This window comes from Heterodontus francisci, chromosome 8 (assembly GCF_036365525.1).
Source record: "Heterodontus francisci isolate sHetFra1 chromosome 8, sHetFra1.hap1, whole genome shotgun sequence".
Lineage (NCBI taxonomy): Eukaryota > Metazoa > Chordata > Chondrichthyes > Heterodontiformes > Heterodontidae > Heterodontus > Heterodontus francisci.
This window is the reverse complement of record NC_090378.1, coordinates 130,366,988-130,379,510: the sequence shown is the minus strand read 5'-3', so window position 1 is coordinate 130,379,510 and position 12,523 is coordinate 130,366,988. Positions and strand designations below refer to the sequence as shown.

The window sequence follows — 12,523 nt, the reverse complement described above, 5'->3', positions numbered from 1 at the left end:
CACAGTCAATCCGGTACATTTAGAGCCCACAGTCAATCCTGTACATATACAGCCCACAGTCAATCCGGTACATTTAGAGCCCACAGTCAATCCGGTACATTTAGAGCCCACAGTCAATCCTGTACATATACAGCCCACAGGAAATCCGGTACATTTAGAGCCCGCAGTCAATCCTGTACATATACAGCCCACAGTACATCTTGTACATAGACAGCCCACAGTCAATCCGGTACATTTAGAGCCCACAGTCAAACCGGTACATTTAAAGCCCACAGTCAATTCGGTACATTTAGAGCCCACAGTCAATCTGGTACATTTAGAGCCCACAGTCAATCCTGCACATATACAGCCCACAGTACATCTTGTACATAGACAGCCCACAGTCAATCCGGTACATTTAGAGCCCACAGTCAATCCGGTACATTTAGAGCCCACAGTCAATCCGGTACATTTAAAGCCCACAGTCAATCCGGTACATTTAGAGCCCACAGTCAATCCTGTACATATACAGCCCACAGTAAATCCGGTACATTTAGAGCCCACAGTCAATCCTGTACATATACAGCCCACAGTCAATCCGGTACATTTAGAGCCCACAGTCAAACCTGTACATATACAGCCCACAGTCAATCCGGTACATTTAGAGCCCACAGTCAATCCTGTACATATACAGCCCACAGTCAACCCGGTACATTTAGAGCCCACAGTCAATCCTGTACATATACAGCCCACAGTCAACCCGGTACATTTAGAGCCCACAGTCAATCCGGTACATTTAGAGCCCACAGTCAATCCTGTACATATACAGCCCACAGTAAATCCGGTACATTTAGAGCCCACAGTCAATCCGGTACATTTAGAGCCCACAGTCAATCCTGTACATATACAGCCCACAGTAAATCCGGTACATTTAGAGCCCACAGTCAATCCGGTACATATACAGCCCACAGTACATCTTGTACATATACAGCCCACAGTCAATCCGGTACATTGAGAGCCCACAGTCCATCCGGTACATTTAGAGCCCACAGTCAACCCGGTACATTTAGAGCCCACAGTAAATCCGGTACATTTAGAGCCCACAGTCAATCCGGTACATTTAGAGCCCACAGTCAATCCGGTACATTTAGAGCCCACAGTCAATCCGGTACATTTAGAGCCCACAGTCAATCCGGTACATTTAGAGCCCACAGTAAATCCGGTACATTTAGAGCCCACAGTCAATCCGGTACATTTAGAGCCCACAGTCAATCTGGTACATTTAGAGCCCACAGTCAATCCGGTACATTTAGAGCCCACAGTCAATCCGGTACATTTAAAGCCCACAGTCAATCCGGTACATTTAGAGCCCACAGTCAATCCGGTACATTTAGAGCCCACAGTCAATCCGGTACATTTAGAGCCCACAGTCAATCCGGTATATTTAGAGCCCACAGTCAATCCGGTACATTTAGAGCCCACAGTACATCCTGTACATAGAATGCTGTCTAATGTAGGTGTAGGATTCTACAGCAGGACACCTGCCTTCTGACCTGCTGGAAAACAAGCAGCTGGATGTTGTTTGTCTCTGTGTCGCTGGCTTTAGGCTTCAGGTGAGTGCACAATGGCCCAGGATGTAGCTACTTCACATGTTCTTTGTTTCTGAAGGCCTTCAAATCTGGAATGTTTTAGCATGGGTGTAATTGACACCTCCTACCTTTGAAGATTTGTTCTTTGTCTTTGTCAGACAGTTTGCATACACAAAGAGCAATCACTGTCCTTTAGTCATTTTGGACCATTGCTCACTTTTTAAAATAAAGGTTCAATTTTTAAAAGACCAGTTCAGTTTTTGATAACTCCTCACAGTTAATGGATGATTGCTATCATTGCAATTCTGGTGTGTGTGACAATATCTACAGGATGGACTGTGGGCTATATCTGTACAGGATGGGACGTGGGCTGTATATTTACATGAGGAGTGTGGGCTGCATATATACAGGAGCTGACACTGACATATGGGGCTGAATTTAGTGAGGCCGTTTGGAGTGGGATTGGAGGTGGAGGATAGGCCGGAGAATTGCGGCACACAAGTCCTCCCAGAAATCTGCGTCATGACGGCGGTTCTGGATTTAGTCAGTGGGGGAAAAATACCAAGGTTGTCTCAAAGCCCCAAAACAATGTGAGTGTAATTTAACTTGTATAACAGGTAGTTTTAAAGTACGTGCATGGAATTGTCAGTGATTCAATGGGGAAGAGGGGCTGGGGATGGGTGTTGGGATCAAGTGGATGATGGCGTCCCTCATGTGCCTTCAGAATCCCTGCCATTGAAATCTGACGGCACTACGTCAAGGCGTCTGTGCCATGATGGGTAGGCAACCATGATCAGCAGTGCATAGGGGTGGAGGGGAGAGTGGAGGCCATTGTCGTGCTGCAGTGCTGTACACTTGGCACAGGTGAGCAGGGTTTCGGGTGTCAGTATTGGATCGGCAGGGTCTCGGGTGCCAGTACTGGGTGAGCTGGGTCTTGGGTTCCATTACTGGGTGAGCTGGGTCTTGGGTTCCATTAATGGGTGAGCTGGGTCTCGGGTGCCAGTACCGAGTGAGCTGGGTCTCGGGTTCCAGTACCGGGTGAGCTGGGTCTCGGGTGCCAGTACCGGGTGAGCTGGGTCACGGGTTCCAGTACCGAGTGGGCTGGATCTCGGGTGCCAGTACTGGGTGAGCTGGGTCTTGGGTTCCAGTACCGAGTGGGCTGGGTCTTGGGTGCCAGTACTGGGAGAGCTGGTTCTCGGGTGCCAGTATTGGGTGAGCTGGGTCTTGGATGCCAGTACTGGGTGAGCTGGTTCTTGGGTTCCAGAACCGAGTGGGCTGGATCTCGAGTGTCTGTACTGGGTGAGCTGGGTCTTGGGTGCCAGTACTGGATGAGCTGGGTCTCGGGTTCCATTACTTGTTGAGCTGGGTCTCGGGTGCCAGTACTGGGTGAGCTGGGTTTGGGTGCCAGTACTGGGTGAGCTGGGCCTTGGGTTCCAGTACCGGGTGAGCTGGGTCTTGGATGCCAGTACTGTGTGAGCTGGGTCTTGGGTTCCAGTATCGAGTGGGCTGTATCTCGAGTGCCAGTACAGGGTGAGCTGGGTCTTGGGTTCCAGTACCGAGTGGGCTGGGTCTTGGGTGCCAGTACCAAGTGAGGTGGGGTTTGGGTGCCAGTACTGGGTGAGCTGGGCCTCGGGTGCCAGTACCGGGTGAGCTGGGGTTTGGGTGCCAGTACTGGGTGAGCTGGGTCTTGGGCGCCAGTACTTGGTGAGCTGGGTCTCGGGTTCCAGTACTGGGTGAGCTGGGGTTTGGGTGCCAGTACTGGGTGAGCTGGGTTTCGGGTGCCAGTACTGGGTGAGCTGGTTCTCGGGTTCCAGTACTGGGTGAGCTGGGGTTTGGGTGCCAGTACTGGTTGAGCTGGGTCTTGGGTGCCAGTACTGGGTGAGCTGGGTCTCAGGTTCCAGTACCAGGTGAGCTGGGTCTCGGGTGCCAGTGCCGTGTCAGCTGGGTCTCGGGTGCCAGTACCGTGTGAGCTGCGTCTCGGGTGCCAGTACTGGGTGAGCTGTGTCTCGGATGCCAGTACTGGGTGACCTGGGTCTTGGGTGCCAGTTCTGGGTGAGCTGGGTCTCGGGTGCCAGTACCGAGTGAGCTGGGTCTCGGGTTCCAGTGCTGGGTGAGCTGGGTCTCGGGTTCCAGTACCGAGTGAGCTGGGTCTCGGGTTCCAGTACCGAGTGAGCTGGGTCTCGGGTTCCAGTATTGGGTGAGCTGGGTCTTGGGTTCCAGTACCGAGTGAGCTGGGTCTCGGGTTCCAGTACCGAGTGACCTGGGTCACGGGTTCCAGTACCGAGTGGGCTGGATCTCGGGTGCCAGTACTGGGTGAGCTGGGTCTTGGGTTCCAGTACCGAGTGGGCTGGGTCTTGGGTGCCAGTACCGAGTGAGGTGGGTCTCAGGTGGCAGTACTGGGTGAGATGGGTCTTGGGTGCCAGTACTGGGTGAGCTGGGTCTCGGATTCCAGTACTGGGTGAGATGGGTCTCGGGTGGCAGTACTGGGTGAGATGGGTCTTGGGTGCCAGTACCGAGTGAAGTGGGTCTCGGGTGCCAGCACCGGGTGAGCTGGGGTTTGTGTGCCAGTACTGGATGAGCTGGGTCTTGGGTGCCAGTACTGGGTGAGCTGGGTCTCGGGTGCCAGTACCGAGTGAGGTGGGTCTCCGGTGCCTGTACCGGTTGAGCTGGGGTCTGGGTGCCAGTATTGGGTGAACTGGGTCTCGGGTGCCAGTACCGAGTGAGGTGGGCCTCGGATGCCAGTACCGGGTGAGCTGGGGTTTAGGTGCCAGTGCTGGGTGAGGTGCGTTTTGGGTGCCAGTACTGGGTGAGCTGTGTCTTGGGTGCCAGTACTGGGTGATCTGGGGTTTGGGTGCCAGTACTGGGTGAGCTGGGTCTTGGGTTCCACTACTGGGTGAGCTGGCGTTTGTGTGCCAGTACTGGGTGAGCTGTGTCTCGGGTTCCAGTACGGGGTGAGCTGGGGTTTGGGTGCCAGTAGTGGGTGAGCTGCGGTTTGCCTGCCAGTACTGGGTGAACTGGGGATTGGGTGCCAGTACCGAGTGAACTGGGTCTCGGGTTCCTGTACCGCGTGAGCTGGGGTTTGGGTGCCAGTACTGGGTGAGCTGGGGTTTGGGTGCCAGTACTGGGCGAGCAGAGGTTTGGGTGCCAGTACTGGGTGAGCTGGGTTTGGTGCCAGTGCTGGGTGAGCTGGGGTTTGGGTGCCAGTACCGGGTGTGCTGGGTCTCGAGTTCCAGTACTGGGTGAGCTGGGTCTCGGGTGCCAGTACCGGGTGAGCTGGGTATCGGGTGCCAGTACTGGGTGAGCTGGGTCGCGGCTGCCAGTACTGTTTCATTCAGGGTCGCGGGTTCCAGTACCGGGTGAAAAGGGTCTCGGGTGCCTGTACCGAGTGAGCTGGGACTCGGGTGCCAGTTCCGGGTGAGCTGCGTCTCGCGTGACAGTACTGGGTGAGCTGGGTCTCGGGTGCCAGTACTGGGTGAGCTGGGTCTCGGGTGCCAGTACTGGGTGAGCTGGGTCTTGGGTGCCAATACTGGGTGAGTTGGGTCTTGGGTGCCAGTACTGCATGAGCTGGGTCTTGGGTTCCATTACTGGTTGAGCTGGGTCTCGGGTGCCAGTACTGGATGAGCTGGGTTTGGGTGCCAGTGCTGGGTGAGCTGTGCCTCGGGTTCCAGTACCGGGTGAGCTGGGTCTTGGATGCCAGTACTGGGTGAGCTGGGTCTTGGGTTCCAGTACCGAGTGGGCTGTATCTCGAGTGCCAGTACTGGGTGAGCTGGGTCTTGGGTTCCAATACCGAGTGGGCTGGGTCTCGGGTGCCAGTACCGAGTGAGGTGTGGTTTGGGTGCCAGTACTGGGTGAGCTGGGTCTCGGGTTCCAGTACTGGGTGAGCTGGGGTTTGGGTGCCAGTACTGGGTGAGCTGGGTCTCGGGTGCCAGTACTGGGTGAGCTGGTTCTCGGGTTCCAGTACTGGGTGAGCTGGGGTTTGGGTGCCAGTACTGTTTGAGCTGGGTCTTGGGTGCCAGTACAGGGTGAGCTGGGTCTCAGGTTCCAGTACCGGGTGAGCTGGGTCTCGGGTGCCAGTACCGAGTCAGCAGGGTCTCGGGTGCCAGTACCGGGTGAGCTGGGTCTTGGGTGCCCGTACTGGGTGAGCTGGGTCTCGGATGCCAGTACTGGGTGAGCTGGGTCTCGGGTTCCAGTACTGTGTGAACTGGGGTTTGCGTGCCAGTAATGGGTGAGCTGGGTCTCGGGTGCCAGTACTGGGTGAGGTGGGTCTCGGGTTCCAGTACTGGGTGAGCTGGGGTTTGGGTGCCAGTACTGGGTGAGCTGGGGTTTGGGTGCCAGTACTGGGTGAGCTGGGTCTCGGGTTCCAGTACTGGGTGAGCTGGGGTTTGGGTGCCAGTACTGGGTGAGCTGGGGTTTGGGTTCCATTACCGGGTGAGCCAGGGTTTGGGTGCCTGTACTGGGAGAGCTAGGTCTCGGGTGCCAGCACTGGGTGAGCTGGGTCTCAGGTTCCAGTACCGGGTGAGCTGGGTCTCGGGTGCCAGTACCGAGTGAGGTGGGTCTCGGGTGCCAGTACCGGGTGAGGTGGGTCTCGGATGCCAGTACCGGGTGAGCTAGGGTTTAGGTGCCAGTGCTGGGTGAGGTGAGTTTTGGGTGCCAGTACTGGGTGAGCTGGGTCTCGGGTTCCAGTACTGGGTGAGCTGCGGTTTGGGTGCCAATGCTGGGTGCGCTGGGGTTTGGGTGCCAGTACTGGATGAGCTGCGGTTTGGGTGCCAGTACTTTTTTTTTATTCCTTCATGGGATGTGGGCATCGCAGGCCAGGCCAGCATTTATTGCCCATCCCTAATTGCCCATGAACTGAATGGCTTGCTAGGCCATTTCGAGGGCATGTAAGAGTCGACCACATTGCAGTGGATCTTGAGTCACATGTAGGCCAGACCAGGTAAGGACAGCAGATTTCCTTCCCTGAAGGACATTAGATGAGTTGGGGTTTGGGTGCCAGTACTGGGTGAGCTGGGGCTTGTGTGCCAGCACTGGATGAGCTGGGTTTGGGTGCCAGTACTGGGTGAGCTGGGTTCTGGGTGCCAGTTCTGGGTCAGCTGGGGTTTAGGTTCCAGTACTGGGTGAGCTGGGGTTTCGGTGCCAGTACTGGGTGAGCTGGGTCGCGGGTACCAGTACTGGGTGAGCTGGGGTTTGGGTGCCAGTACTGGGTGAGCTGGCTCTCGGGTTCCAGTACTGGGTGAGCTGGGGTTTGGGTGCCAATACTGGGTGAGCTGGGGTTTGGGTGCCAGTACCGAGTGAGCTGGGTCTCGGGTTCTAGTACTGGGTGAGCTGGCTCTCGGGTTCCAGTACTGGGTGAGCTGGGGTTTGGGTGCCAGGACTGGGTGAACTGGGGTTTGGGTGCCAATACTGGGTGAGCTGAGGTTTGGGTGCCAGTACTGGGTGAGCTGGGGTTTGGGTGCCAGTACTGGGTTAGTTGGGTCTCGCGTTCCAGTACTGGGTGAGCTGGGGTTTGGGTGCCAGTACTGGGTGAGCTGGGTCTCGGGTGCCAGTACTGGGTGAGCTGGGATTTCTGTGCCAGTAGTGGGTTAGCTGGGGTTTGGGTGCCATTACCTGGTGAGCTGGGGTTTGGGTGCCAGCACTGGGTGAGCTGTGGTTTGGGTGCCAGTACTGGGTGAGCTGGGGTTTGGGTGCCAGTACTGGGTGAGCTGGGGATTGGCTGCCAGTACCGAGTGAGCTGGGTCTCGGGTTCCAGTACTGGGTGAGCTCGGGTTTGGGTGCCAGTACCGGGTGAGCTGGGGTTTGGGTGCCAGTACTGGGTGAGCTGGGGTTTGGGTGCCAGTACTGGGTGAGCTGGGGTTTGGGTGCCATTGCTGGGTGAGCTGGGGATTGGCTGTCAGTACTGGGTGAGCTGGGTCTCGGGTGCCAGTACTGGGTGAGCTGGGTCTCGGGTGCCAGTACTGGGTGAGCTGGGTTAGGGTGCCAGTACTGTGTGAGCTGGGCCTTGGGTTCCAGTACCGGGTGAGCTGGGTCTTGGATGCCTGTACTGGGTGAGCTGGGTCTTGGGTTCCAGTACTGAGTGGGCTGGATCTCGGGTCCCAGTCCTGGGTGAGCTGGGTCTTGGGTTCCAGTACCGAGTGAGCTGGTTCTTGAGTCCCAGTACCGAGTGAGTTTGAGTTTGGGTGCCAGTACTGGGTGAGCTGGGGTTTGGGTGCCAGTACTGGGTGAGCTGAGGTTTGGGTTCCAGTACCGGGTGAAATGGGTCTCGGGTGCCTGTACCGAATGAGCTGGGTCTCGGGTGCCAGTTCCGGGTGAGCTGCTTCTCGAGTGCCAGTAGTGGGTGAGCTGGGTCTCGGGTGCCAGTACTGGGTGAGCTGGGTCTCGGGTGCCAGTACTGGGTGAGCTGGGTCTCGGGTGCCAGTACTGGGTGAGCTGGGTCTTGGGTGCCAATACTGGGTGAGTGGGTCTTGGGTGCCAGTACTGGATGAGCTGGGTCTCGGGTTCCATTACTGGTTGAGCTGGGTCTCGGGTGCCAGTTCTGGGTGAGCTGGGTTTGGGTGCCAGTGCTGGGTGAGCTGTGCCTCGGGTTCCAGTACCGGGTGAGCTGGGTCTTGGATGCCAGTACTGGGTGAGCTGGGTCTTGGGTTCCAGTACCGAGTGGGCTGTATCTCGAGTGCCAGTACTGGGTGAGCTGGGTCTTGGGTTCCAGTACCGAGTGGGCTGGGTCTCGGGTGCCAGTACCGAGTGAGGTGGGGTTTGGGTGCCAGTACTGGGTGAGCTGGGTCTCGGGTGCCAGTACCGGGTGAGCTGGGGTTTGGGTTCCAGTACCGAGTGGGCTGGGTCTTGGGTGCCAGTACCGAGTGAGGTGGGTCTCAGGTGGCAGTACTGGGTGAGATGGGTCTTGGGTGCCAGTACTGGGTGAGCTGGGTCTCGGATTCCAGTACTGGGTGAGATGGGTCTCGGGTGGCAGTACTGGGTGAGATGGGTCTCGGGTGCCAGCACCGGGTGAGCTGGGGTTTGTGTGCCAGTACTGGATGAGCTGGGTCTTGGGTGCCAGTACTGGGTGAGCTGGGTCTCGGGTGCCAGTACCGAGTGAGGTGGGTCTCCGGTGCCTGTACCGGTTGAGCTGGGGTCTGGGTGCCAGTATTGGGTGAACTGGGTCTCGGGTGCCAGTACCGAGTGAGGTGGGCCTCGGATGCCAGTACCGGGTGAGCTGGGGTTTAGGTGCCAGTGCTGGGTGAGGTGCGTTTTGGGTGCCAGTACTGGGTGAGCTGTGTCTTGGGTGCCAGTACTGGGTGATCTGGGGTTTGGGTGCCAGTACTGGGTGAGCTGGGTCTTGGGTTCCACTACTGGGTGAGCTGGCGTTTGTGTGCCAGTACTGGGTGAGCTGTGTCTCGGGTTCCAGTACGGGGTGAGCTGGGGTTTGGGTGCCAGTAGTGGGTGAGCTGCGGTTTGCCTGCCAGTACTGGGTGAACTGGGGATTGGGTGCCAGTACCGAGTGAACTGGGTCTCGGGTTCCTGTACCGCGTGAGCTGGGGTTTGGGTGCCAGTACTGGGTGAGCTGGGGTTTGGGTGCCAGTACTGGGCGAGCAGAGGTTTGGGTGCCAGTACTGGGTGAGCTGGGTTTGGTGCCAGTGCTGGGTGAGCTGGGGTTTGGGTGCCAGTACCGGGTGTGCTGGGTCTCGAGTTCCAGTACTGGGTGAGCTGGGTCTCGGGTGCCAGTACCGGGTGAGCTGGGTATCGGGTGCCAGTACTGGGTGAGCTGGGTCGCGGCTGCCAGTACTGTTTCATTCAGGGTCGCGGGTTCCAGTACCGGGTGAAAAGGGTCTCGGGTGCCTGTACCGAGTGAGCTGGGACTCGGGTGCCAGTTCCGGGTGAGCTGCGTCTCGCGTGACAGTACTGGGTGAGCTGGGTCTCGGGTGCCAGTACTGGGTGAGCTGGGTCTCGGGTGCCAGTACTGGGTGAGCTGGGTCTTGGGTGCCAATACTGGGTGAGTTGGGTCTTGGGTGCCAGTACTGCATGAGCTGGGTCTTGGGTTCCATTACTGGTTGAGCTGGGTCTCGGGTGCCAGTACTGGATGAGCTGGGTTTGGGTGCCAGTGCTGGGTGAGCTGTGCCTCGGGTTCCAGTACCGGGTGAGCTGGGTCTTGGATGCCAGTACTGGGTGAGCTGGGTCTTGGGTTCCAGTACCGAGTGGGCTGTATCTCGAGTGCCAGTACTGGGTGAGCTGGGTCTTGGGTTCCAATACCGAGTGGGCTGGGTCTCGGGTGCCAGTACCGAGTGAGGTGTGGTTTGGGTGCCAGTACTGGGTGAGCTGGGTCTCGGGTTCCAGTACTGGGTGAGCTGGGGTTTGGGTGCCAGTACTGGGTGAGCTGGGTCTCGGGTGCCAGTACTGGGTGAGCTGGTTCTCGGGTTCCAGTACTGGGTGAGCTGGGGTTTGGGTGCCAGTACTGTTTGAGCTGGGTCTTGGGTGCCAGTACAGGGTGAGCTGGGTCTCAGGTTCCAGTACCGGGTGAGCTGGGTCTCGGGTGCCAGTACCGAGTCAGCAGGGTCTCGGGTGCCAGTACCGGGTGAGCTGGGTCTTGGGTGCCCGTACTGGGTGAGCTGGGTCTCGGATGCCAGTACTGGGTGAGCTGGGTCTCGGGTTCCAGTACTGTGTGAACTGGGGTTTGCGTGCCAGTAATGGGTGAGCTGGGTCTCGGGTGCCAGTACTGGGTGAGGTGGGTCTCGGGTTCCAGTACTGGGTGAGCTGGGGTTTGGGTGCCAGTACTGGGTGAGCTGGGGTTTGGGTGCCAGTACTGGGTGAGCTGGGTCTCGGGTTCCAGTACTGGGTGAGCTGGGGTTTGGGTGCCAGTACTGGGTGAGCTGGGGTTTGGGTTCCATTACCGGGTGAGCCAGGGTTTGGGTGCCTGTACTGGGAGAGCTAGGTCTCGGGTGCCAGCACTGGGTGAGCTGGGTCTCAGGTTCCAGTACCGGGTGAGCTGGGTCTCGGGTGCCAGTACCGAGTGAGGTGGGTCTCGGGTGCCAGTACCGGGTGAGGTGGGTCTCGGATGCCAGTACCGGGTGAGCTAGGGTTTAGGTGCCAGTGCTGGGTGAGGTGAGTTTTGGGTGCCAGTACTGGGTGAGCTGGGTCTCGGGTTCCAGTACTGGGTGAGCTGCGGTTTGGGTGCCAATGCTGGGTGCGCTGGGGTTTGGGTGCCAGTACTGGATGAGCTGCGGTTTGGGTGCCAGTACTTTTTTTTTATTCCTTCATGGGATGTGGGCATCGCAGGCCAGGCCAGCATTTATTGCCCATCCCTAATTGCCCATGAACTGAATGGCTTGCTAGGCCATTTCGAGGGCATGTAAGAGTCGACCACATTGCAGTGGATCTTGAGTCACATGTAGGCCAGACCAGGTAAGGACAGCAGATTTCCTTCCCTGAAGGACATTAGATGAGTTGGGGTTTGGGTGCCAGTACTGGGTGAGCTGGGGCTTGTGTGCCAGCACTGGATGAGCTGGGTTTGGGTGCCAGTACTGGGTGAGCTGGGTTCTGGGTGCCAGTTCTGGGTCAGCTGGGGTTTAGGTTCCAGTACTGGGTGAGCTGGGGTTTCGGTGCCAGTACTGGGTGAGCTGGGTCGCGGGTACCAGTACTGGGTGAGCTGGGGTTTGGGTGCCAGTACTGGGTGAGCTGGCTCTCGGGTTCCAGTACTGGGTGAGCTGGGGTTTGGGTGCCAATACTGGGTGAGCTGGGGTTTGGGTGCCAGTACCGAGTGAGCTGGGTCTCGGGTTCTAGTACTGGGTGAGCTGGCTCTCGGGTTCCAGTACTGGGTGAGCTGGGGTTTGGGTGCCAGGACTGGGTGAACTGGGGTTTGGGTGCCAATACTGGGTGAGCTGAGGTTTGGGTGCCAGTACTGGGTGAGCTGGGGTTTGGGTGCCAGTACTGGGTTAGTTGGGTCTCGCGTTCCAGTACTGGGTGAGCTGGGGTTTGGGTGCCAGTACTGGGTGAGCTGGGTCTCGGGTGCCAGTACTGGGTGAGCTGGGATTTCTGTGCCAGTAGTGGGTTAGCTGGGGTTTGGGTGCCATTACCTGGTGAGCTGGGGTTTGGGTGCCAGCACTGGGTGAGCTGTGGTTTGGGTGCCAGTACTGGGTGAGCTGGGGTTTGGGTGCCAGTACTGGGTGAGCTGGGGATTGGCTGCCAGTACCGAGTGAGCTGGGTCTCGGGTTCCAGTACTGGGTGAGCTCGGGTTTGGGTGCCAGTACCGGGTGAGCTGGGGTTTGGGTGCCAGTACTGGGTGAGCTGGGGTTTGGGTGCCAGTACTGGGTGAGCTGGGGTTTGGGTGCCATTGCTGGGTGAGCTGGGGATTGGCTGTCAGTACTGGGTGAGCTGGGTCTCGGGTGCCAGTACTGGATGAGCTGGGTCTCGGGTGCCAGTACTGGGTGAGCTGGGTTAGGGTGCCAGTACTGTGTGAGCTGGGCCTTGGGTTCCAGTACCGGGTGAGCTGGGTCTTGGATGCCTGTACTGGGTGAGCTGGGTCTTGGGTTCCAGTACTGAGTGGGCTGGATCTCGGGTCCCAGTCCTGGGTGAGCTGGGTCTTGGGTTCCAGTACCGAGTGAGCTGGTTCTTGAGTCCCAGTACCGAGTGAGTTTGAGTTTGGGTGCCAGTACTGGGTGAGCTGGGGTTTGGGTGCCAGTACTGGGTGAGCTGAGGTTTGGGTTCCAGTACCGGGTGAAATGGGTCTCGGGTGCCTGTACCGAATGAGCTGGGTCTCGGGTGCCAGTTCCGGGTGAGCTGCTTCTCGAGTGCCAGTAGTGGGTGAGCTGGGTCTCGGGTGCCAGTACTGGGTGAGCTGGGTCTCGGGTGCCAGTACTGGGTGAGCTGGGTCTCGGGTGCCAGTACTGGGTGAGCTGGGTCTTGGGTGCCAATACTGGGTGAGTGGGTCTTGGGTGCCAGTACTGGATGAGCTGGGTCTCGGGTTCCAT

At 58.1% G+C, this 12,523-nt stretch overlaps 1 protein-coding gene across 1 annotated transcript; it reads right to left on the bottom strand.

The window, feature by feature from the left end:
• Positions 1-9,349: 9,349 nt before the first annotated feature.
• On the bottom strand, positions 9,350-12,523 carry LOC137373272 (mediator of DNA damage checkpoint protein 1-like). The gene is made up of 3 exons (XM_068038122.1): positions 11,746-12,523; positions 10,448-10,629; positions 9,350-9,904 (listed from the first exon to the last, which is right to left on the bottom strand). The coding sequence occupies exons 1-3, from the start codon at positions 12,521-12,523 to the stop codon at positions 9,350-9,352; spliced, it is 1,515 nt and encodes a 504-aa protein (XP_067894223.1).